At 43.0% G+C, this 25299-nt stretch overlaps 1 protein-coding gene across 1 annotated transcript; it reads right to left on the bottom strand.

Moving 5' to 3' along the window:
• Window positions 1-1859: 1859 nt before the first annotated feature.
• LOC134564445 (transmembrane protein 154-like) lies at window positions 1860-24552 on the bottom strand. Its single transcript, XM_063423304.1, has 6 exons — window positions 23208-24552; window positions 14781-15092; window positions 13044-13071; window positions 11794-11879; window positions 10266-10326; window positions 1860-6557 (listed from the first exon to the last, which is right to left on the bottom strand). Exons 1-6 carry the CDS (start codon window positions 23335-23337, stop codon window positions 6542-6544), a joined length of 633 nt encoding a protein of 210 aa, XP_063279374.1. The 5' UTR covers window positions 23338-24552; the 3' UTR covers window positions 1860-6541.
• Window positions 24553-25299: the final 747 nt, after the last annotated feature.

Genomic DNA, 25299 nt, shown 5'->3' with positions numbered 1-25299 from the left:
AAGATTTTACAGCTCTCGTGTGCTGTGGGAGTCACAGCCACATGTTCCCGTGCGGGTCTGGTCTGTGGGTGATGCCCCTCGTGGGAAGAGTTTTCCTCTGGCTGTGGCACTGAGCAGCCTCAGCCCTGGGGTGACCCCACGGCAGCAGCGAGCCCGGAGGGAAGGGCAGCGCTGCTCCCCACAGAGTGTTGGGTACCCCTTTGCTGCTCTTGCTTGGTGCCGACCCCGGGCCAAACCCCGGGGAGCACAGCGGGTAATGAACGCAGCGTGTCCTGGGTAAAGGACACTGCCCCTCTGCCGTGCCTGTGCTGCACAGCCCCAGCCCCGGCTCCTCTCGGTAACTCGAGTAGGAGAGGCATTTCTGCAGGTCAGGACTGCCTCCTGGGGGCGGCAGTCACCGTCGCGTTTCGGGCCGGCGCTGGGTCCGTCTGGGCAGAGCCAAGTGGGTGCCCTGAGCCGAGGTACGGCTGGAAGAGACTCCAGGGAACCAAAAATGCTCCTTTACTGGGAGCTGGGCACCCCAAACAGCTCCTTTTCTGAGAGCTGGGCGAGATTCCAGCCCCTGTCTGGAAAGACGCTGCTTTGGTGCAAAATTCACCTGTTTGTAATAGTTTACTGGACTCGTGAGATCCTTCTTAAAAGGAGGCCAGAGAACTGATCCACTACAAAACCAGACCTAGAACAACCTCATTGGAAGGGAATGGGAGTCTGCAGTGGGTGCTAGCCTTGCCGTGGTGTCAGACCATGCTGCTACTATTTTCTTGTCACTGATACTCACTGAAAGTACAACTTTAACCATTCTTAAAGTCAAAACAGAGAGTAAGTGCAGGGGTGTATTACCATGTATGTTGCTGATAATGTTGGCGCAGGCTGTGCCACCCCTTTGCTCACCCCTCAACCCCTCTGCCAAGCCAGTTCTCCCACGACCCTTCCAGCCTTGTTGTAGTGCATGTTGGAGGAGCCCCTGAGCTGTGGGTCAGCATGATGGTACTAGGAGGGGCAGAGTGGGGCAGGAGCGAATGCCTGGGGACAGGAGAGTAACTGTGGTACACCCCAAGGTGTCACAACACTTTCTGGGACTTTGTAGTCAAGTCCTCTTTTGCACCTCTCTTGAGAACTAGACAAGCATTGCCTCAGAATGCAGCTTTCTAAGTCTGTACCTTAGACAAGTGTGCTGCTGATGTGCTGTCTAGGAAAGAGAGAGAGAGAAAAAGAGGTGACTAGTTTCTGCCTGGTCACTGCTATGATGCTTTTGTTCTGAGATGGTTTCAACATTAAGAGCATTAAATAGAATAAACACTGCATACTCCTAGGCCATTATATACCTCTCTAATGAAATTGTCTGTTGGAAAAATAGATGGAAGTAATGCTTTACTTTATTAATCTTTTCTAAATCTCTAGTTGGAAATACATCTCTCTTTTTCATCCTTTTTTTTCCTTCCTTTTCTGTTAAATCCACTGAAAATTGCTTTAGCAGGTCTATCACGTTGGAGAATCCCATTTGAGTATTTTACCTGAAATAACTTGAGAAATGACTGATCATTAAAGAAAGATGGCAACAGTCCCCTAAGGACAAATCATGGGAGAAATTCATTACTTTCCCTGGAGTCAGGATTGATCTATTGATAGAAACAATCTGAAATATCCCAACAAAAATATAACAAAATATAAAGCAGCTCTCTTTTGGTTTTTGTGGGTTTTTTGCCTTTGTCTGAACTTTAGAGAGCTGACAAGAGTGAGTTATCTATGTACCATATACAGCTGTACATCTTCTCAGGCCTGAGTAATTGTGACATCAGTAACAAGTAATTAGCATCCACAGACTTGAGCAGATTAGCAGGACTATGGAAAAAACAGAATCTGTAGACACTAAAAACTTTATTAGAACAAGTTGTTTAAAATCTCAAATTCTTATATACAATTAAGTAATATTGTGTCTGTCAAATATTTACATTACAAAATAATAAAACAGTTGAATAAACAGCAGTCTGACATCAGAAAGGTAATGGAACTTCTAAAAATTTAGGGTCCCCCAATGAGTTTAGTATTACAAAAAAAAAAATTCTAATCTTAGAACAAGCGTTATCTACAAATCTATAACTTATGATTATCTAGAAACTAAAAGAACATTCATTTTTGCTGAGGTTAATGTTAGGGTTACATGCTTTACAAATGCAGGACTCTTATGGAATTAATTTGCTGCTGGTAATATCAGCAACCTTATGTTCGTAACTTTATGGAGGAGTTATTTCTATTTTGTTAAGATACTGATTTTTGGCATGTCTAGGAGAGGTGTTGGTTCTTAATTACCCTTCTTATTACCTATGAATTTCTCAAATCCACCTTTGGATCTGTAGCTTTTCTGCAGGACAAAAAAGCTTCATGCTGTAAATTAGATGTCAAATTGTCTTGAATAACTACTTGGATAACTACTGAAATTATTGAAGAAAATGGAAAAAGAGGTAGCAGTTCCTTAGGGATCATCACATTTGTGAAACATTTCAGAAAAATACATAGTGGGAGATACTTCCCGTTTCCATGCTTTTTCTCATTTTCTGCTGAGGGATGATAATTTGAGTTATCAGTTACTGGAAGATGTTGCAAGATGATGGTGAGATGGGTTGGCTCAGATCAGGCTAATGATATTACCACAGAGGCTTAAATACTCTGTAGTGCATGGTGAGAAAATAATTTTTAGAGTTCGCTGCTATCTTATCTACTGTCTGGTTGTTCTCCTTTTTATTTTGTGGGTAGAGGACCTGACTCTGTGAACGATTTAGGGAAAATGAAGGTACCACAATGTTACATTTCCCTGTGGGAATGGTTTCTCCCCCCTCAGGGACCCCTAGAGCTTGTACCATGTAGTTTGACCCTTCCTTCCCTTTCTGACCCTAATGGCTGACCCAAACTGCCCCTCCCTGGCAAGAGCTGAGAAGAGACCCTGTTCCTCTGTGCATGCCCTCTTTCCCTCTGGATACCACCTGGAATAAACATCTTGATCTGCGGCTGAGGGTCAGAGCCTCTTTTGGATCCTTTATACTGTCTATGAAATATTCCTCCAAAGCCTTCCAAGGCCTGAACTAGCAAGCAACTTCGGAGGGGTTAAAAAGGAGGATTTATTTCACCGCAACACGTGTACAGTTAATACTCAGGAACTGAAATATTATAATGTTTGGGCTGTATTAATGTAGGCATGAAATGGTCGAAATACCCTGTAATTCAATCTACCCACAAAATTAAAATACTGAAGCAAAACTGTGCAAAAGGAAATGGGCAGGAACTGATGAAAAGCGTAAAACAAACAGGAGAGCAAGGGGCATGCGGGTGAGAGGAAGAGGGAAATACCAAACGGGGTGATGGAGGAGAGGGGCTAAAGCAGTGCCCGTGATGAGGCTGCACCCCTGAACGTGGTGTCCACAGAAAGGCTTGGCTGTGAGCGAGTGTTGGGCCAGAGTGGCCGTGGCAAATGCAGACCTCAGCATGAAAGTTATGGTTCCAGAGAGAGACCAGCGGGGAGACACGGAGTAGTGCAGAGCTGGGCTGAGGAATCAGATGAATGAGTGATCCCCTCCATAGTTTAGGGCTAGGGGAAGAATAACTATGCTGTATAAATGTCCAGGGAAAAGAGAAATACTGAAAATTGTATTTGTCTAGTACTGAGGGAATCTATTGGAAATATCCATAACTATACTGAAATGCCAATTCCTTGACCCTTGGTCTGTTTCAACAAGGAGAAAAGACCTGATGACAGGTGAGATTTGATGGAATGGTACATTTTTCAATAGTAACGCAGCATATATTAAGTTTGCACTTTTAAAAATCAGCAGATAGAGAAAATTTCTTTCAGAATTGGCTGAGGAAGTGCCCAAAGCATTGTTTTGTATTTTTAAATGCCGAGAAAAGTTCCTGAAGAGGGAAATAAATTCTCTGGTGTGCCAGAATTTAGAGAGGGTAAGTGACATGAATAATTATAAACCTCCAACCTAGATATTAGTTCTGGACAAAATTGATTTTAAAGCTTTATGAAGAGATTGATCAGTCATGAACACTGGAATAAGAATTAATGCTTAATGGCATAAGGTTACAGAAAAAATATTCTCTCAAAGGTAAACTTGAAAAATAAAATACATAAGTAAAACTTAATTTCTGAGAAACTTATTTGGAGCTGTGCAGCCTTTTATCTGGCAGAAGGACCATCTAGAATTAACAAACGCCCCAAACCATCCACATGCACAGCACAAGCTCTTTTCAAATGCCACAGCAAATGGAGTTAGTGCATTGCACTATTATCAGTGTGTGGCTCGGACAGATGATGGATCATCAGTGTGCCAGAACTGAGTTAAGCCATAGAATGTCACCTTTGGGATTTGGTTAATTTTCAAAAGCAAAAATAAATAAAATATGAAAGGCAAGGACTCCTATTCTTCATATCCATCTGTGCTTCAGCTCTCTCCAGGGAGAAGACACAGCTGTTGGACACGGAGCTGTGTGGACTGGAGCATGGTGTGGTGAGAGTCACTGCTGGACACTGGTGTTGTGGACTGCTGGGTCCCACTGACTGCCCTCCAACCACACAGCTGGTAATGGTCTTAAAATATGGCCTTTTATCTTGTACCATTTAAAAAAGACCGCAGTCTCGCTGTTTTGGGCACCTTCAGGTTACTGCTTTACAAATTGTGGGAAAAGTGAGCAAAACATCTTTGTCTGTTGGAAAGAAGTACCTAACAAAACTACTACTGGAAAATACCTACTTCAATTTTTAAAAATTTTCTACATTTCAGTCTTTCACTTTTTCTTCCCCTTGTGACTGCATTCTTTTAAACCAACATTCTACATGATGGGTTTACTGTCAGTAAATAGTAGAAATGTTTAAAAAAGAAGTAGTGAAAGATGAACTTAAAACATTTCTTTCAAAGTTAAAAATCATCCAAACAGGGAATATTTATTTACCTCACTCATTTACTAATTACTCATTTCAATAAATTGTTTTGGAACAGTGAAGAAATATTTTATTCTTTGAGGAAATTACTAATCAAGTCAAATTCAGTAATTGAATATGGTTAGCTCTAAACATTTTTTCCTTCTGTATTTTTACGTCTTTAATTATTCACAAAGCTGAATCATTCTCTGTATTTGTCAGCTGTTAGTGATACTTAGATGCCATCACAGAGGCTTGAGGCACTTTTTTTCTCTCTAATCAAGCCATGCATGGTAACATCAGTGAATTATTTGCAGGCAAAACAAAACTGATCATATTAAACATGTATTGAGTGGGAAGGCATTGCATATTTAAATAGAATATGAAGATAGGTAGGACATAAGATATGGTAGCATACGAATCTGCTATTTTAAATAAAGCAAGAGAAGCTTTGACCAAGCAAGGATCCACTTTTATGTGTGTTACATATTTAAGCTACATGCCTAACAGATGTGGTATCTAAAACCAATGGACACAATTAAAACATTCATATTCCCACCTTGAGGTATCCCAGGAGTCTGATTTTTTCATTGTAGCTGAAGGTGACTGGGCACATTTAGAAGTCCATGACTTTCAGATATTGCAAGCTTGGTATTTAAAAACAGAAGCAGCAGGAAACCTCCTGCATCTGAAAACCTTGGCCAAATAATTTTGCATAACACATACTTATCTAAATCTGTATTTAATGTGAGTACTGAATTGTTCAATTTTTCAACCTCATTCATTTTTTTAAAATAGATATTTTTAAGTTGAATATTCCTGAAGTAGGTGGTTAGAGTATAGCCCTGGGCAGGAAGAAGAGTTACATGGGGAGAGGTAGCCCAGGGCGCTCATCTGTGGAGATAACAAACTGAAAGGCAGTCTCAAAATAATACTTTTCACCTCTACAGTGCCTTTAATCTGAAAACCAAAAAGCACTCTGCAGAATCCATGCCCTTGCTGGGCTGCAGTCACTTGTGGCTATTCCTTTGAGAGGCTTTTTAGGTGCTGTCTGCCCTCATAGCTGGTCTGTCCTAGCCTGGTACATCCCCAAAAGCAATCCTGTGCAAATCAGTGCACTGTTCAGAAAAAGCAAATTGAAAAATAAACATTGCATAGGCATGAGCTTCATATCCACCAAACCAGGGCAGTCCAGAATTATGGACACTGAAACAAACACCCTTGAAACCAAACCAAACCTGGAACAGAATTGGTTTTAAGTGCTGCACAATACACAACTGCAGAACTAGATAGAAACATGGACTACTTTGAGAACTTTTAGCAGGGGTAGAAAAGAGGTTTCTCTTGATTTGGTGAATCTCATTGTAAAAAGATTTTAAATCAGTCCTTAATCTTGCTGCAGTGCTTTTTTTTTTTTTTTTTTTTTTTTCCTTCTCTTCTTTTCTTCTTTTCCCTTGGTAATGTTTCCTTTTTGAAGACCATATAAAGCGGGACACAGCAACAGCATTTGCTTCTATGTCCTTTTGAGATTAATTATATTTAAATCCAGTTCTTCCAATATCTGGGGAACGATGAGCTTGTGTGCTGCATCCCTTTAGCCAGTTCTTTGCTGTTCTGAGGACTTCATGATTCACCATCACTGTGTACACGTGGAAAAGAAAAAAACACCAGTGTCACACTGTTGGATTAGTTGTCTCAGCAGGAAATAACATGCAAGAGTATCTCTAGAGTTCATGAGAAGGTGTTACCAGAAGATAAATCTGTCACTTATGCAATGGATGCGAGGGCTGCTTTGATTCCTGTCTGATAGTTCATGCCCAGCACAGCCTTTCTCCTGCTCCCAGCTCTCTTTCCACAGCTGAAGATAACTTCTGAATTTTTGGTTTACATCTGGCCTCATAACAGATGCATTTTCTCTTTGTCCCACTGGTTTCTGCCCAAGTGGCTTTCTTCCTAACACTCTCTTAATAATGTTTGGCTCATGCCAATGTTAAAATATGTGACATCTTATATTGGCTGTTCAGAATTCAGTCAGCAGGGATGTAAACCACCTCTGAAGCTATAAGAGCCACTCATAATCTTAATATTTTACAATTTTTCTTAAATTGTAAATTCTCTCTTGCCAAATTGAGGCACATTCACAGTACTGTTTTCAGTACTGCCTTACCATCCATCCAAAACATATCTCCGTAAGGAGTCATCCTTTTTCAGACAGAAAGACTAGGAGGGTGCCCAGCAGCACCCACACAAACCAAACCTCTCAGGTGATGGGGCGTAGGGGGATTGCTTGTCCTCCACTCCCTACAATGAGCCATGCTGTGAAGAGGACAGGCTGCAGTTATTTTTCTGGGACAGCAAAGGTCCCTGGAGCAGAGGTTGGTCTCTACCCCCTTGTACTCCACAGATCATCAGCCCTTTCCTGCTGCCCCTGCACAAACTGCCTGCTCCCTCCTGCATGCACAGGGTGGGAGCCCTGGCCCAGGGCAGCTGTGGGGGAGGTGGGGGTTGCAGTTCTGTGCTCAGGCACAATCAGGATTCTAGAAGTAAGTTTCAAAGGCAAGAGGTTTGAATTCAAATATATATATTGAAAAGTGTATCTAAATTTTGAAAATGTGTATTTACATATGTTTGAAACTTAGGATAGGTGACCTCCACCTATCAGGGATCCCAAGGCTGTTGTGTCTTACCTCCTGTGCACAAATGTGCAGCCTTGATGCTCATGAGTACAAATTTTGCCATAATAATAGCTTTGTTTCATTTTATTTCTTAGTCTTTCACTTTTCTTGCTTAAAAGAGCTGCTGAAAACATCTATTTATCTGTATGTAATTCTCTTTCTGATATTATTTATTCGTCTAATAATTTGGTTGGGAAAAGCAGCAGATCTTGGACTGATCAGGTTCAATTGCAAATAAACAGAATGCAATTTTTTGTTTGTTTACTGAGAAATCCCACCACTTCAAATATCTTTTCACATTGAAATTAAGCATATTTCAAAGTTTCATGTGAAATGACATTTGAAGAAGTAGCCCTGGGGTAAAGGAAATACTCAACATAGAAATATTTTACCACCACACAGTTCTGTTCTTCAAACTTTCAAAAATTTTTGTATTAAAAATTCATTTGCTCTGAAAAGCAGTTTTGGAACAACCTTCCTTCTGAAAATGTCAAAGTGTCATTATTGAAATGTTTTGTCTCGTATTTTCAAGATTATATCAAAATCACTCATAGTTTAAGACATTTGGGTCTTGATGAACTCCCGCTCAGCACCTTTGTGAAGCAAGAAAACACCATCTCTATTCAGTGTACCCTTGAGATGTTTCCCATACTGAAATATCAAAAAAATCTAAAAAATAAACTACCCTAATTTTAGAAGAATTTTGCCCAAACAAAGCAGTCTTTCAGGATCTTAAACTGAATCTAATATTCTTGCACTTTGTATTCAACTAATACCCCTTGTCTGAGCAGCTCTGAATGTTTTAGAGATAAATGTATTTTTATTTGCATTTGTTTGCCTTTCTACAGTTTAGGGGCATAAATATCTCTAATCCAGTCTGATGCTAAGATACCATTCACAAGAAAATTTGCTTAAATAATGTGTGTGCCTTTGCTCTGACTGAAGCATACTTATCTGAACAGGGTTGCCTTTTTGTATCAAGGCTTAAGCCTCACTGTAGTGTTCTAAAATAACTCAGTTTTACAGGTGGGGAGGTTGAGGTAGGGTGTAGCCCAAAGATGCCTTTTGATAGCCAGGAGCAAAACCCTCTTCTTCTGATGAGGTTAATGCAAATCCAGTACAAAAACATTCCTTTAGCAAGGATGGTAAAATGTCAGCTAAACCTGGTAAGCCAGGTTTTGTTTTGTTTTTCCTTAAAATGAATTGTTAAAGATTTGGAAAGTAAACTTGATACTAAGGATGGTGTTGTGTCCAAAAAGCCTTTTTTACAATATGACTTCTGCCGGTGTTAGCCTATGGCTGAAGCACCCTTTGTTCTATACTCCCTGCAATAGTCAGTGGTATACTCAGCAAATCTGCTTTTAGAGAACTGCTGTGCAGCTGCCTCTCCTTAACAATTTTCCCCCCTCTGAGTTAGCATTTAGCAGCAGGAAGGGAAGACCCAGATGGCTAACAAATCCAGGATCTTTTCCAGTTGCTAAGGGTAAAATTAATGCGCTTGCATCTGGACCCTAGGATCTAAGCCCTTTTTTTCAAACAAAACTGAACTAAAACCAACAACAATGATTTCACTTGCAGTAGATGTAAAAACAAAACTTTTATAAACAAGTGTCTGTAGTGGACAAGCCCTATCCAAAGGTTCTCTGAAACTGGAGCAACTGAGCTGCAAACTCAGCAGCAGTGGTGATTTAACATCCCTATTTCACTCCTGAGGAAGGAAATTCCAAAAAGAAGATTGGAATATTATGACAGTCTACAGCAGGAGGTGCAGTTCTGCCAGAGAGGCGTGTTCAGTGGAATTATCTGATGCCATGGGAAGCAGAATACCTAGGTCCTCTCCCTGCTTCTGGCCTTGCCTGGTTGCATCACTGCTTCCCTGCACCAGGGATTTCTTGGCACACAGGATGGCTTGTCATCATAACCTGGCACAGAGAGGCTGCTTTGCCCACTCCTCAAAATGCAGCTGCAACACAAGGGCAAGGGCAGGCAAGGGCAATGTACAGCCTCTTGTTTCCAGCTGGAAACAAGAACCAGAATTTTTAATCAGGGAAAATTGTGAGGGGTTTGGGAGTTCTGGCCAAAATCCTAAGGAAACCAACCAGAAAGATTTTAAATTTACAAGCTGTCAGGATTGCGTTTTTGCATCCCACTGGGATCAACTAGTGCCAGCTCTGGGGGAGTGCTGGAAGGGGGCACTGGGAAGATCCTTCGTGTTTTTCATTCTCATTTTTTTCTTGGAGTCAGACAAGTCCCTGTCTGTCAGGTCACAGCTCCAGCCAAAACATCTGGCAGTGGTTCCCAAGAAGCTATAGGCACCAGGTGGCAGAGGGGAACTGGGGTGCCTTCGGTGAAGAGTGCCAAGGAAGCTATGCTGAAAGCTTGTATTAACACCTTGGGAAACTGTGATTAAAGTCTGATCAGTGAATGAAACTCCATCTGTGCCATCTGGTTGTCTGTCTTGCACCACTTTACAACTATAAGATTATTTAGCAGTGCAGTTTACAAGAAGAGACTGGTTTAGGAATAGGAGTGTCAGGCCTTTAGTTTAAGTTGAAGTCAAAGTTCCTATATTTAAAAGTTAAATGGACCAAAGAATAATTACATACAAAAAATAGATTATTTTAGAATGACATTGACCATATTTCTTCAAATAATATAATGAATTAAAGTACCTTGGGTTGGCGATTGATTCTTTTTCCTCTTCTCTTACAGTAGGCAAACACTCACAGTCACCTGGAAAAGGGTAAAAAACAAGACTATAGTTACTCTTGGCAGTTGTTCTACATTTATTTCAAAAATGCATCAACTTTTATCATGCAGTCACTTTAGAATATAGATCTGCAGATGCACTTCTGCACCCTTTTATCTGCATGATCCCCAGAACATAAATCTTACACGTCCTTCGCTTTGATAGGTGTTGCCACAATTTATTTATTATATATTCCAGTTCTTTATGTACACCTATACAAATGAGCTACTTTTGAGGACTGTCTCAAAGTAGTAAAGGAGCTACTTTTGAGCTCCTATACACTGCCATGGGGAGAGTAGTTTGTTAATCTTCCACTGCTGACAGTTGCACCTATGCTTTACAGTCCAGCTGGGAATTTGGGCCTGGAGTTTAGGGAACACTAATGCGCACGTGCACACACACACAAAAGTATGTAAAATATTTGCTCCCTTCTCTCCACAAAATTTTAAAATATATTTTATACCACTTTTTCCCCATGTAGTACACTTAATGCCTCTCTTTCACTACTGCCACTTAGCACATGTTTTCTACAAGAGTTTACAGACCACGAAGGCAAACCCCATCATGTGGAGCACTGTGCTAATGCAAAGAAATGCTCCAAAGAGCTTTATGTCCTGAAAAAGAAAGCATGCCTAGTAGGTCAGGCAAATGAGCCATTTGGATAGAAGGCAAGGGACCAGGAATGAAAAAAGTATCAGTGTTTCAGCATTTCCTAGCCAGTGAAATGCTGTTCATGGTTCAAAATCAGGCCTTGGTTAACTCATGGATTACCAAACAGCTGCATTTTTTGAGGAGAACCTGGAATGATAATGCAGACCCCTTAGAGGTTCTGACTGGGGAATTCACCTGGGAGAAAAATCGGGGGGAAAATGCAAGGTACTTTTAAATAAGTGAGAAGGCAGCTGAAGATGCTGCTGCTGGTAGTTACTGCGTGTTCTAATTGCTGCATGGGCTTGCAAGGGAGGGGAAGGGCATATTCACAGATTCTTGGCAGCATTTTAAATAAATGGTGATCTGAACTACGAGCAAATGCGTATCTCTTCTACAAGACCTCAGTGTGGAGCACAAACGTGTAGAAAATCTGGAGACTGAAAGGATTAGATGCTTCAGAGAAACTAGCATCTAGCATTAAAATGTGTATTTAAAAATGTAAATAACACTCACAGCTATAAGTGTGTTTAATAGAAATGTCTACTGGAAACTGAAAACATTTATAAGATTCTATCACATGTTAAAAATAAACTCCCACACAAACTAAAATACTCCTCTGAAAAAAATCTATCCCTGACATTTGTTCAGTTATTTTAGTAGGAGGGAGTAAAGAGCGCAACTAAAAATATTGTAGGAAAAGCAGTGATACGCATACAAAACACCTTCCATTGATTTCCTATGCCTGGGATTTACGTCAGCGGGCAAGAGAGGGAGGATGGAGTAGAGGGGTTACCGTGTACCATTTCTGTTCATGCTGTTCATCCATTTATCAAGCTCTTCCATTTCTATCTCCATAACAGAGGGTGTGTCTTCTTCAAAAATAGGACTTGAGAGAAGAGAGGGGGGAAAAGTATTACACAAAATGCTTAATGCAAACAACTTAAAATGTAGTGATTTTGTATGACTTTCCTATAATTCCAGACTCATGTATAAACTCTGGAAAGCCATCCGAGCCCTGTAATCTGAGGAGATGTCAGCCCGATGGGTGTGAACCAAGGGGCCACGAACAGATGCGAGGGAGTGGCACTGAGATGCCAGTCCTGGGCAGAGGTAGGGCCAGCTGAGACATAACACACAGAGGGACTCAGATTGTGCAGCCAGAGACATGCCAGAGCACAGGATCACTGCAGCTTCTTGAAAACTGTCTCTGCTGTAAATAGAAAACTAAAAAAAAAACCAAGATAGTTTGTCCCTGCCTTCCTGGAACACATGACAGAAGTACCATTGCTCCAGTGTTAAAAGCTGAAGGCCTAAAGTTTCATCATAGCTGTGACTGACATTTGCAGTGACTTCAAAGGAAAGGTCATGAGAGCTGCATTTATTTAAATGCCTCTGCTTAGCTTCCTTTTGCTTATCATTCCAGCAGTCATATGATAGAAAACATATTTTTTTAGAAAAAAAAACCCTTTTTCTTTCTCATAGAGCCAATTTGTGAACTTTCAGCATTCATTAGCAACATGCAGGTCAATAAAAGGTAACAATAAAAATTTTGACTCTGATAAGAGCCTCACAGCTTCTGTCTTGTTTTCCAAGCATCTAAGTCATTGCTCATGTAGCAGCCAGGCAAGCCTTTCTGCCTCACCTCTGAGTAAGAAGATAAACTTGAAAAACAGGGGAGCAAGACACAGAGCTTATTCTGAAGAGCAAAGGCCCGTGATGAGCCTGGGAACTGATCCCCTTTGCTCATGGGGCACCTTGTATATCTTGTGGCTGATGGAGCAGGAGGTGCCTAAGAGCAGGCTCAGCGAGGGCTGTGGGTGTCTGTGGGGCAGCCCTTGCCTCAGTCACCACTAACTCTTGTCTCCTGCTCTAGTCATACACTTCAGCCATGTACTGAAGTTACACTTTATCCACCTGTTGAGATTTCTGGTTCAATGAATGGCAAAACGTAAAGGTGTTTAGTGTACAGCGAAATTAAAAGAGGCAGTGAAGGAGACAAAGGATAGAGTAAAAGAAATTTTTTTAAAAGAACAATATTAATAAAAGTTACCTTTTTACATTTTCACTTCCCAGCTCATCTGGAAAAGAAGAAAGTTGGTGGTCATTGTTTTGCATGATGTTTACCCATTGTATTTACAGGGTCCAGACTGCACACAAGCCTTGAATAGGGTCAAGGGTTGCATTTTCAAGGGCCATGAAAACTAAATTGCAGATGAAAGGCAAAACATCCTATCCTGTTTGCAATTTTCATTTTGAATCTAAAAGCATTTCATTATTAGCTCAGTCGTGATGGGAGAAAGCCCAGTGTTGGTGTTGCAGTGGGCAGGACAGGGCAGATGCACACTTCCTTCTGCAAAACAGATGTGCTGAGGGAAATGGTATCCTGAAAAGGAACCACTTCTGCAAAAAAAAATGTTTACTGGAAGTATTGGGACATTTTGCTATAGATAACACTTGGGCAATTCAGCTCTGTCTGGATACTCTGGGAGCCGCTCACGGGGAGAAGGGTGGCAGTGAGTTGGACTGCATGGCAGATTAGATCTCAGTTAGGCAAATGAAGCTGAACTGGCCAGATGTCAAAAGGGATCCAATCTACACATGACTCCAAGACTAAGTGAAAAATGGAGGAGAGAAATGGTGTCACAGGCATAATTCTGATAAATGCCTTCACCTCCAGGAATCAAGTGACTGAAAAACCTGTCCTAAATAACCTTATTTTTAATCATTGTTGCCAGTGGGTGATACCTCCCAGTTGTTCCAGCACATTCCCATTCTGCAGAGCCACCGCAGAGCCATCTGCCCCTGCCTTGAGGATGCTCAAAATCCCAGGCTGGTACAGGGCATGAGATTGTGTTCCTGGACTGTGTTCCTGAAAGGCACCACATTTTCTAACCCTCTGAAGAGTGTACCTGCATTTCAATCATCCAGAAATAGGCAGGCAGCTGGGTTCCTGACTGCAAATTTGTAGTTTATTAGAGGGAAACCCTAACATAAGAGTGATCAGGCGAATGCAACCTAAAAATGCCCTGAAAACTTGAGTTAAAAACTATGTTGAATGTGTTGCACTGTCTGCAGGTTGATAAGCTGACAGCTGCACTCTGACCATGCAGAGACACTTATACAACCACCTCAGAATTCCACTTACCACCTATGTGGTTTTAATATGACACCTCAGTTTGTTCTCCTGTGGCTTGACACTCCAAGTCACTAATTCCTTTGTTATCAGATCACAGCACCTTCCTGAAGCATTGCTCACCCTACTGCAGCACCCAGGCAGTCTGACCTAGCTCATTTGCTGTGATGTCTTCATAGCAGCCTCCACCCTATGGAATCAGGATTCCTTAAAATTGTTCCTTAGAATGATTTTTCTTGTTCTTATTTTATTGAAGCTCCAAGCAGCTTTACCTTGAGGGTTCTATGGGCAGTAGAAGCATTAATTTCACCTTGCCTAAAGTTGTTGAGCATTAAGACATAACAAGCATTTGCAGCCACAGTTACATCCCTGAGCATTCTCAGCATTTTGAGTAGCCAGAGATTGGTGCCAGAGCTCCCATGGGTGTGGCAGCATAAGCAGGAGATGCCCAGAAGCAGAAGTAGCTCCTGCCCAAGGAGAAGTGTGTGACCAGGTACTGCTGGCTGTGGAGGATCCCCCTCTTATTTGTCAAGCACGCAACTACAATCCCAGAAGAGCGCCCTAAATATGGCATCCCATGCCTCAAAATAATGTTCTGTTAATGTTGAACACATCCTAGTAACAGTCTTTTGATGCACAAGAAGACAAATTTACCTTGCTTGGACTTTTTCCTTTTATGATGCATTACAAAAAATGTGATCAACAAAATCAGCAGGACCAGCAGCACAGCAGGGACGACATATATCAAGATAGACTGTTCTGCTGCTTCTAGACTGTCCTCATCGTTCACAGCATTCAGTTCAGTACTTGGAGAACTCTGTGCTTCAAAGCTGCTTTCAGTAGTGCTTGCAGTTACAAGTACTGGCTCGTGGTCATCCACGGTTGAAGGACCCGTAGCAGGAAGATGTGTTGCTGTAAAAGTGGGTAATATCGTCGATCCATCTCCTGATCCATCATTTCCAGGGTCTGTCAAATATATGAAGACAACTTAACATTTTAAGGGTTTCATTAGTATTATCAGTGAGTCACAGTGTACAGCTTTAGTATTTACTTCCCATTTGATGTATTACAAAAACCCAGCAGATGCCCCATACACACAGATTGGAAGTCGTGGGCATCAGACGTAAAATTAGATCTCAATTTTGTCACAAAATCTTACCAGTCATGACCATGTTCTTCAGCTGACTTTTACTGGGACACGTCAGCATGTGTCATCTGTCTGCACACAGCTGCCTTGCACAAACAGACTTCTTTTCCTGCAGGCTGGCATCCGGTCTTGCTCGCATGTGAAATTATTCTGCTTCTCAGCAAACCACACCAGCCTGTTTTGCTTCTCAGTCTTGGCACATATGTCCTTCCCCTTACCCAAGGAGTTAGGTATTGCCTTCAGGGAGACCATTATCCCTGGTTCATCAATTCCTTTGGTTCACTTATCTCTCTGTTTCTATGCCTTTCTCAATTTTGTTACATTTGTCTCACTGTGGAAAACAGAATTGGTGAAAGGAAGTCTGAATGATAGAAAAGCTGCTGACTTCCACTTCTGCGTGGACTAGAAGAGGTGGTAGTACCACGGGGACCTTACTGCATACAGGTCAAATTAACTGTTCCTTTGACTGATTCTACAGACTGGCTGAAGGAGTGTGTGGCAAAGCATCAGTGCTGGATATTCCCCATAAGTGCTAAGACTGGGGGTTTTGAACTTTGGTCTCAGTTCTGGTTTCATTTATCATGCATTTTGCAAGAAAAGTGGCTAAAATTGGCTGTGTTGGTAATAGTGAAACGAGTGCTTTTTGTGTGTTTAAGTAAGAGTCTGTTGACTGTCACAGAGTTTAAAAGCTTTAAAGAAGTACAGCAAATTGTGGGCTGATACTGTATCTATACTGATGCCAAAAATCCTGTTGTAGCCAAAGGTGCAAGAATCAGTCTTTAGACAAATTACAACCGCAAAATAATTTTCTTGGCATGAAATTAAATGATGGGGTTTTTTGTGCTATCTGCCCTTTCAGATACAATGCCAGCATGGTGCACATCTCATTTTTATGCAATAAAGCAGGATGGGATTTCTTGACTTTTGCAATTACATGTTTCTCCTCGTTCTTGTAAAGTGCTGGGCAGCCAGAGTTTCCACTAGAGCTTAAGGTTTTCAGCACCTCAGTGCTGGCATTTCTCACAGGACGGGAACCAAAAGTACTTAGCATTTTAAATGCTTTTGTAAACACATTAATCTTCATAATGGCCCTGAGAGATGAGCAGTTACCATCTCCATTTTACAAATGAGAAATCAGAAGGACAGGGATGCTGTCCTTCCCAGGGATGCCAAGTGGGAGAGAAAAACTGGGATTAGAGCGCTATCTCTTGCTTAATCCACTCTGCAGCATCTCCTCTCCCACCAGATTTGTGTCAAAGAGGAGATGAGTATTTCATGAGACTGTATTCAAGGAAACCCACTTTCAGATGAATAAAATTCTTTGAGTGTGACAGCAGTGTTTTATCTAGATTTTTATGCTGCACATATCACACAGGCATTGATTGTTTCATCCTTTTCTAGAAACTAGGAAAGAATTTGAATACTTAATGTAATACTGTGAAGGTCACCAGACTCCCGCACCACAATAGGACAATGAAAATGATAGCCCTTCTGTGGCAAAGCACTTTGTATCAATAGTCTCTCTGTCTCTTCTGTATTTAGTATTTCAGTCAAGAGCAGAACACTATCTCTTGCCCTCTTGGAGGTAACGACCCCTTTAGGTGTGTGCTGCTCCACCCATTCCCATGACCTGCTGGCTGTCCTTCATTTTATCGCAGAGGACAGGAGTTTGGCCATTTGACTTTTCCAAGGCAGTTTGCAGTTCCCAGTGCCTGCAGCCACTCCATTTCGATTGCTGTTGTGCAGAGCGGCAGGGCGGCACGAGAGACGCCTGCGCTGCAGACTGTGCCGTGATGGACTGTGCCACAGGCAGGGCTGATGGCCCACTGCAGCCTCACTGAACCTCTGCGGTGCCCTTGCTTCATTCTCCTCCTCCAGCCACTGCCCTTGAAACCCAGCGCCTGCCACATGTGATATATTGAGAGGGACAAGGCTGTTGCTTAAAATAGGGAAAGAGTGTGGAGAAAATACCTTGCTTTTCATTTATTTGTAGAGCTAAAATGGATTTTTCAAATGTCTAAAGCATGGTGTGGCTTTAAAGCAAAGCAAACAGTCACACCTCATTAACTGCAGTGATAAACTTTCAGCTGCAGTATACTGTGCTTGATTTCTGAGAGAGATTTTTCCAGTATTTCTGCCACTTTGCCTGGTTTTGAACTATGAAGCAGACTTCAAATCATTTGTCTCTGTGTGAAATAGAATTACCTTTTCTAGTCTCTAGGAAAAGAAAATGGCAAATCACAGGGAATGACCTTGCTGCCACATATTTTTTTCACTTTGCATAATTCCAGGGACAAAACAGCATCTCTCTGGGACCACCATTTTCTCTTACAGAGATCTTTTCTCTGAGTGAATTAAATACATTTTTCAGCAGAAGGGCAGCCAATCGCACAATGTCCTTGCAAGGATATTGCTCTTATTTCTTGCATTTTACCTGCTGCCTCGACACATCAAGCTCCCCCAACACCTCTAAGGAACAGAGCTCAGCCTCAAGGGATGCCTCACCTGTCACCCAGCAGTTGCTCTCACTCTCAGGCCACCCACACATCACCCTTTTTACATAGCAGGAAAGCACAACCTGCACCTGGGTTGGCCCGATGGCCTGCATCAGGGATTTGTGCCTCCTGTCCAGCAGGGAGAGTCAGGCTCAGGCCTCCCAGTGCAGCTGTATCCCCTGCCACAGCCCCCCGTCCAGGCCACAAGAGACACACGTGGCTGACCTCAAGATAGTTGCTATTTTTCATAGTGTTTCAATTTAAAATGCTCAAAATGGCAAGTGGGCTGTGTTGCAGCTGGCCCAGGTGGCTGTTTGGTGGGATAAATGAAAGCTGGGCATTACAAGGTTTGGAGCAGGGCAGAAGAACATCTGAAAGCTGGAGATTTTGCGAAGCGCTGTTCAAACATTTTCTCCACACCAGATTTGTGGTGATAATTCATACCATGAACTGTCTTGTCAGCTGTTCTGGGGTTTCATCTTGCAGACATGTACTAGCTCCCTGCAAATGGGAATCTTACAACAATGCAGCATGACATTCAGGATGGAAAACAAGGCCAGTGGAGTGTAACAAAGAGCAAGTCACATGTGACCATATAGATATCTCCTTGACTTTGCAAAGCCTGTGCCCTTTCTCTTGATTAGCTCAGCCTTATGCTGTTGGCTACATTCCAACATCCATACTCATCCCTCTGCACCTCTTGCCTGCAGATCAAATGCTCATACAAGAACCACACAGGCTTCACCTTTGTCTGGACCACCCAGGGCATGAGTGCTGGTGACTTCTTCCTGTGTTAAGTGGAAGTGGATGTGGATGGGAACATACCACAGCTTCAGCCCAGCCTGTATTACCACTTCCATGCTTTCAAGAGAAGAAGGGAGAGGGGCTGGCATGCAGCTGCATCCCACCCTGATGGGAAGGTGGGCACAGCTGGAACTGGAAGCTAAGAAGTTGGAGCTGGAAGTCAGGAAGTTCTCAGGATTCCACAACTGAGGTATTAGAGAATCTGGAACTCAAGGGACCAAAATACTTGAGCAAGCAAGCAGCTTGATAGCAGTATGATAGCAGCCTATCATAAAAGGTTCAATTAACAGTTCTTACAAATTGTGAAAAAGCTATATCCCTGGTACCATGATATCAGGTATTACTCAATATTTTTTACTGTAAAAAATGCTTGGATCACTGATAGACTCTGCTTGAGTTTTGGAGGTGCTCCCAAACCTGCTTTTCATAGGAAACAGAGGTAGTTGAATATACCAAGAGGCTTTACAGATTGGAGTCAAAAAAATTATATCTCAATCAAACAAAGAACATTTCTGTTGTTGCAGCACTTCTACCTCAGGTTTGTGCTGCAGCACTCAGAGGTGGTGATATAGGCTTCCTCATGAAGTAAGCAGGAAAACAGGTTTCTGAATTCACTTGGATGCGAGGCAAAGGAAAACAGCAAAAGAAAATAGTTGGCAGTCAGCATATTCAGTTTTGTTGTAGAACCATCAGTCTCTCTGCTGCCTTGCCATCAGACTCAAGGACTGGGTTCTCTAAGGGAATTTTTCAAATTATATTATAGTGCCTACTGACAGAAGAAAAAGCAATGAAATAGAGAAAACGCAAAAGCTGTGTTGGTGGGAGAGCCAGGCTTGCTAGTTTGAAAGGAAAACTTTTATTTCTCTAAACTTTCCCATAAGCTATAAAAATGCAGTGAAAGGAAGGCTCATGAGAAGGTGACAGAACGAGAAAAGGCTATAAAGCTGGAATAAAGATACCATATCCTATATCACTCTGCTCCATACATGTATTCTGTTGGTGGTGTAGTCATACCACTCACATGGTCTATATGATCTTCTCATGTACTGCTTGGCTCATCCCTGCACTGTTCCTCTCTCCACATTTCAGGTTGCTGCAAGAACTGCTCCTTGCCGTGGCCAGGGCTTGCCCAGCTGCCTGCTGTGGCAGGTCTTGCCTGTCAGTCTGGCTGGAAGAGGAATCCTCAAAAGCCTGCAGGCTAGCTGTTGGGAGCATACACTCTTCTGGTGAGGGAGCACAAGCATTTCAGGGTGGCTAATCTGTAGACAAGATCCTATTAAAACGAGGTGCTTAGAAAGCGTTATCTAGGTATAACCTGAAAGAGGAAACAACAGTTTAAGCTCATTTACACAAGATGGAAACTGCTTTTCCTCACTGTCTTTCTATCCAGCTGAAGTGCTGCATTAACAGGCGGTGTGTGAACTACTGTGAACCTGTAGTCTCATTGCTCACCCCCAGTACTAAAGGCTTTCCAGACCAATTTATGCATTTAGTCGCTTCTGCTTATTCTTACGGCCTTCTAGCTCTGCATCCGTGATACTTGTGCGACCTCACTGTGATGCAAATCTCTCAATACTCCTTGCTCTCAGGAGGACCCTGAAATTAAAGATTCAAAAGCTCCAGAGGCTTTCCAGCTATCATCAAATCTCTTGAGGGAAAAGAGACTGGTATCACTGACTGAAAGTTAGTATACAATCTTGCTCATGTAAATGAGAGATTTTCTGAAATGTCCCTGAAGCAGCTGAATAAAACTGTGAATGTGTGTGTGCTAAAATGGAGGAATGGTAGTAAATGGTAGTAATAAAGTAGAAGTTGATGTGTTCAGTAGAAAGAGTTTTTCATCTGCTTTTTAGGGCACTGCACTTTGGAAAGAGGAAATGTAGCAAATCCTCATTTCTTTCACTGTTGCTTTGCTAGAAAATTTTAACAGGTTCAAAGCCATTCTCAGTTCATTACTTAAGGGGGCAACAGGTCAAAACTATTGCTCCCTTAGAGATCTTGGCTTTGCAGGGAGGCAACCTAAGACACTTCTCTGCCAAGGAGAGTCACTGCCTGTGCTCGTGGTAGAAGCTGCTGAATATCTGGGTCTTTGGTAGCAGTGTTTCTTTGAATGACAATTCAAAACAATAGTACAGAGACACAGACAAAATAAAACACTACCTGCAACGACCCTAGCTCTTCCACTTGGCGATCTTACATGTTTTACCGCTCCTCTCCCTCACACATTTTCTTGCTCCCCATGTCAGACTACTTATGCTGCAATTTTCCACCGTTTCACCAAACGCAGTGGAAGATGGCCTAGTCTGGGAGATGACTCAAGGGTCAGAGCATATAAGCTATAGTGAGGGTCTTAATGCTTGTTACTAGGATCAACACACACACCAGAGCTGCTGCAAGGCTGAGCAGTGAGTACGATCCCCTACAGTAGAGACGATGCCCTACACTGTTACCTGTAGGGCTTCCTGACTGCATCAAAGCAAGGGCAAGGGGACTGGTGCAAACCCCAACACTCCCCTCAGTGTGGAGCTGGGGGAAGGCCAGCACCCTGGAACTTCAGGAATGCTCTTAGAGCTACTGGATTAGAGTGATTGTAGCATTGCAGGGAGAAAACCATCCACAAATCATAATCCAAATGGCAAGGCTAGGCTTTTACAAGGTTCTGGCATTGTATGGGAACAGGACTTATAAAGACTTTCATCTGTCTGTGCTGCAAGATTTAATCATACTCTCTGCCTATTTGGTAAATGGTCTCTAGACAGTAGACAATTTAAAAGGTGAAGACTGTGTCTGGCAAAAGGTGAAAAAGTTCTCTTAAACCCCTGCCCTGTTGATCTGTGAGCAAGAAAGGGTGAGAGCAAAGGATCTCCCTGGGAGGCTGCTCTCAGCAGAAGGATTCCTGACCCACCAGTGCCTGTCAGGTACGTAAACCCTACATAAACTTTCCCCCCACCAGTTTAATTTCCTCCTCAAGGCTCAAGTTCTCAAATTCCCCGTCCCACCCTTGAAGTCAGAGTAAGCCCCCAGGTACATTTTGGGGCTAGTTGGAAGTTGAGAACTTCAAGTTTTTGTCTTGCCAGGCAAAAACTGCCTTTGTGTGGGGAGCAAAGGTGGGTGCTCTCCTCTTCTTCCCCTGTGACTGTGGATTGGCACCACAGAGCTGACAGGGCTTGGGGAGGGCTCTGGCAGGACTGACTCACTCCCAAAGAGGAACTATTCTGAAATCAACCAGAATTGAAAGGTGGACCTACTGGTAGGAAGTGGGGAGTGTGGGGACTGTCACGCACCTGGTGTGTGACATCTGCCTGGTGCTTCTTGCAGCCCCTAATGCCCATTGCAGAGAAGGCAGGGGGGCACCCAGTCATGAGCTGAGGGGCCCCGGGCTAAGGCGTCCCCTCCCATGGGGATGTGGTGATGAAATAGTAGCTCTCAGTACCCTGTACATGAGCTGAAGAAGCAGGAGCCTGACCACTCTGCGCTGCCCACGGTAGGATTTTTGTTCCTCTGACTGCTTTGATTCTGAGCTACACTCAATGCTTTCAGCGTGTTTTCTTAATGTGTCTGCAATGCAGCAGGGCTGTAGTAACAGAGCCAAACCCAAACCATTTTATACCTCACTTAGCTCGCTCGTACAGTTAAGCAAGTCTCCCAGGTGCAAACAGCTCCGCAGCACGCCAGGAACCTGCAGCCCAGCTCTACACCCTGCTTATAGTAAGTACTGTTTTTCAGGGAAAAAGCACTCACACCAAAACATCGATCCCAGCAGTGCATTTTAGGACATTAAGAGAAGTCCAGTGATATCTGAGACTGACCATCTTCTTTCCCTGCTTTCTGTAGAGCTCCTGCTCGCTACAGCAGCACAGAGGCAGCAAACACTTCTAGTCCTTACCAAGGCACAGGGATTTGTTTGACACGGAAAGGCTTACAAGCACCACCTCAGCAAGGTTTCACTACAAGAGCCGCCTGTCATGTTCAGTCGCTGGCTGCCAAAATGCCAGTGGAACCAATAACCCCTGCAAACAGGCGAGAGCCTCTGCAACCACAACCCAGTGCCCCAGCATTTTGTCACAAGCCACTTTGCCACTCATGGTTCTTCTCTTCAGAGGGTCAGAACCTAAGCCCATGGTGCAGGCCACTTTGTTCTGCAGCTGAGAGTTCAAAATACTTGTCTCTGGAACTGGCTGTTCCTTTGTTAAACCAGTTTCAGTGCACCAGGACTGCGGAAATCGGCAGTCACCTTTTGAATGGAAGCAGTGCTTTAACTTTGCAATTAAATACTGATGGTGTGGGTGTGGGGTTTAAAAAGTTCAAAAAAAAAACTAAAATTAGAAGTAAAACGCCAGATGGGTCAACATGGAATCTCTGGTTCTCTACACACCTAAAGTTTAGAAAATGTAGGAATTGTAGGATTTGTTTGCTGCTGTTCAGGGATAGGTCAAAGGGAAAAAAAGTCAAAGCTCTGAAAAAAAGAGGCAACTGAAAACAGAGAAGGTAAACACAGCAAAAAGCAGCAGAGAGCAAGTCCCCACAGATCTCCCAGGGCTCAGTTTGGAGGGTGTTGCCCTCCAACTTGGTCCCATTGCTGCAGGCAAGACACGCGGTCCCACCTCGGCGGGCGAAAGGCGCTTTCTTACTCACCAGTGCCGGCAGATCCCGCGGCCAGCGCCAGGGCAGAGAGCAGGGCGGTGAGCCCGGGGCTCCGCATGCTGCCCCGGCTGCGCTCCCACCTGAGGGGCACTCCGGCAGGCTCCCTGCTGCACCCGAACATCTACATTTCCTGCTTCCTGCCGGGGAGCATCTGAGCTGCATTTCTGCAGGAGATGGACTCTCTTTGATGGGTTTTAGGAAGTGATGTAATGCCGTCTGGGCCTGTCAAGCGAGCAATGATTGCAAAAAAAAAAAAAAAAAAAAAAAAAAAAAAAAAAAAAAAAAAAAGCAGAAGTTGCTGTTCAGGCACACACTTGGCTGAAGCACCTTCTATGCTGTAGGTTAGAGAGCTCCCGCTCTCTTCCTCTCCTTTCACTCCTGACTTACTACCTTTTATCTTCATCTATACACAGTGCCACAGATCATACAAATACAAATCAGACACAAAACTCCATATATGTATGTTAGCAGGAAGGTTTTACATCACTTTTCATGGTGGTTAAGCAAAAAAAATTCAATAATGCCTCCCCTCCTGCCTTGGTTTTCAAGCTGTAGTTCTCCCCACATCGAGGTGGGAGACTGCATGCATTTAGTCCCAAAAGACAACCCCCAGGTGGGCTGTCTTTGGCATATGGGATGAATGTCTGGCTCTCTTAGGAGCCTGTAACTTGAGTATTCTGGGCTGGTTTGTGCAGAGGAAGAGAAAAGAGCAGAAAACCACATCATTTTTTGCTATGAGCAGGTGGCTTAGCGAGAAAGTGCCGCCACACCGGTGTGATGATGGCTGCAGATGACAGGGGACAGAAGGTTTCAATCCCTACCAGGATGCAGGGCCTGGTAAGGGGGCCCACTATGCCACAGTTGATTGAGGTGGCAAGGGGAAGGTAATCCTGCCTCCTTTCCTGACTCCTCTTTATTTTCACTCCCCCTTGGCAGTCTCTGTCTGGGTGTGCAGATGTTGGCTGTTACACCCCCCAAATGCTGCCCTGTCCTCTGTTCCCACCACCCTATCACTATCCACTCAGAAACATCTAAGAGCTGGGCAGGGGCTTCTACACATTTCCTGTTGGGTGATGCTCTGTGGTTGAGAGCAATGGAGAACTTAAAAATTAAACCAGGCGTTTTCAATCTTCTTGCTGTACAGGGTGAGCATAGCCAGGGCTCGGGATTTGGATCTGGATCTAAACCATACATGTACCCAAGCAGGGAGGGTGGTTGGACCATAGATTTTGGTTGTTCCACTGTAGAAATAAGTGCTAGGTCTAAAATTAATCCCTCTGAGTTGAGGAGAGTCTGCACTCCAGATTTTATTCTGGAGCGTCCCAGGCTAGAGCCATTTTAGGTACTTGCATAAAATTTTCCAGTAGTAATCTAAGGAAGGAGGGTTGAATGGTGTCTATGTAGGAGCTTCATAGTACTTCCCTTAGACATGAGTCTATCAAAATCTGGTTTCTGGTCAGAATTTCTTGCGTTCTGGAATTTGTCAAAGCTGGTGAATCTTTCTGTTCAGATTGGTGGGAATTGATCAATTGCTGCTCTGTTTCTCCAGCTAATGTTTTTCTTAACACACTGATGCTTTTATAGGTCATCAGTTATAGGTTGTCTAGCTTGAGTAGCTGAGAAATAGGTCAGTGATTCATTTAATGACCAGCTTGTTGATAGATTTAAGCCGCTTGAATGATATAGTTAACTAAAAACTGAACCGGTTGCTTAGTACTGGCAATGTATGTTCATAAACTTCATAAAATAGTGGGAGGGAAAGCAAAGTTGCAGCATTTGCTACAAGTAGATAAAGAGGAGGTCTGAGTTTTGAAACTGGTATGCTGCCCAACTGATCAAATATTTCTGGGAGATATTCTTTAATATGATGTCATAGTCATACACAATAACACATCAGACAGAAGTGTCAGAGGTGAGACTTGCCAATACTTTTAAGATTTTTCCATTAAAAAATGACAGAAACTCCAAGGATTAGTAATAGTGTCTAATTACATTGACTGTTTGAATGATGGACCTCCAGAAATTGAGGCTACCTATCTGTGCTCAGAGGTGATTTTGTCTAGTCTGGCAATAGGAATACTGA

This window comes from Prinia subflava, chromosome Z, assembly GCF_021018805.1.
Source record: "Prinia subflava isolate CZ2003 ecotype Zambia chromosome Z, Cam_Psub_1.2, whole genome shotgun sequence".
NCBI lineage: Eukaryota > Metazoa > Chordata > Aves > Passeriformes > Cisticolidae > Prinia > Prinia subflava.
This window is presented reverse-complemented; position numbering and strand designations above follow the sequence as displayed.

Excerpts from the sequence above, each read along its gene's own strand:
- LOC134564445 (XM_063423304.1), bottom strand. The coding sequence starts at position 23,337 with ATGTTCGGGTGCAGCAGGGAGCCTGCCGGAGTGCCCCTCAGGTGGGAG. Across the intron at positions 15,093-23,207 it reads CGCGGGATCTGCCGGCACTG|ACCCTGGAAATGATGGATCA; the intron begins GTGAGTAAGAAA and ends TATATTTGACAG. Across the intron at positions 11,880-13,043 it reads GGAAGTGAAAATGTAAAAAG|TCCTATTTTTGAAGAAGACA; the intron begins GTAACTTTTATT and ends TCTTCTCTCAAG.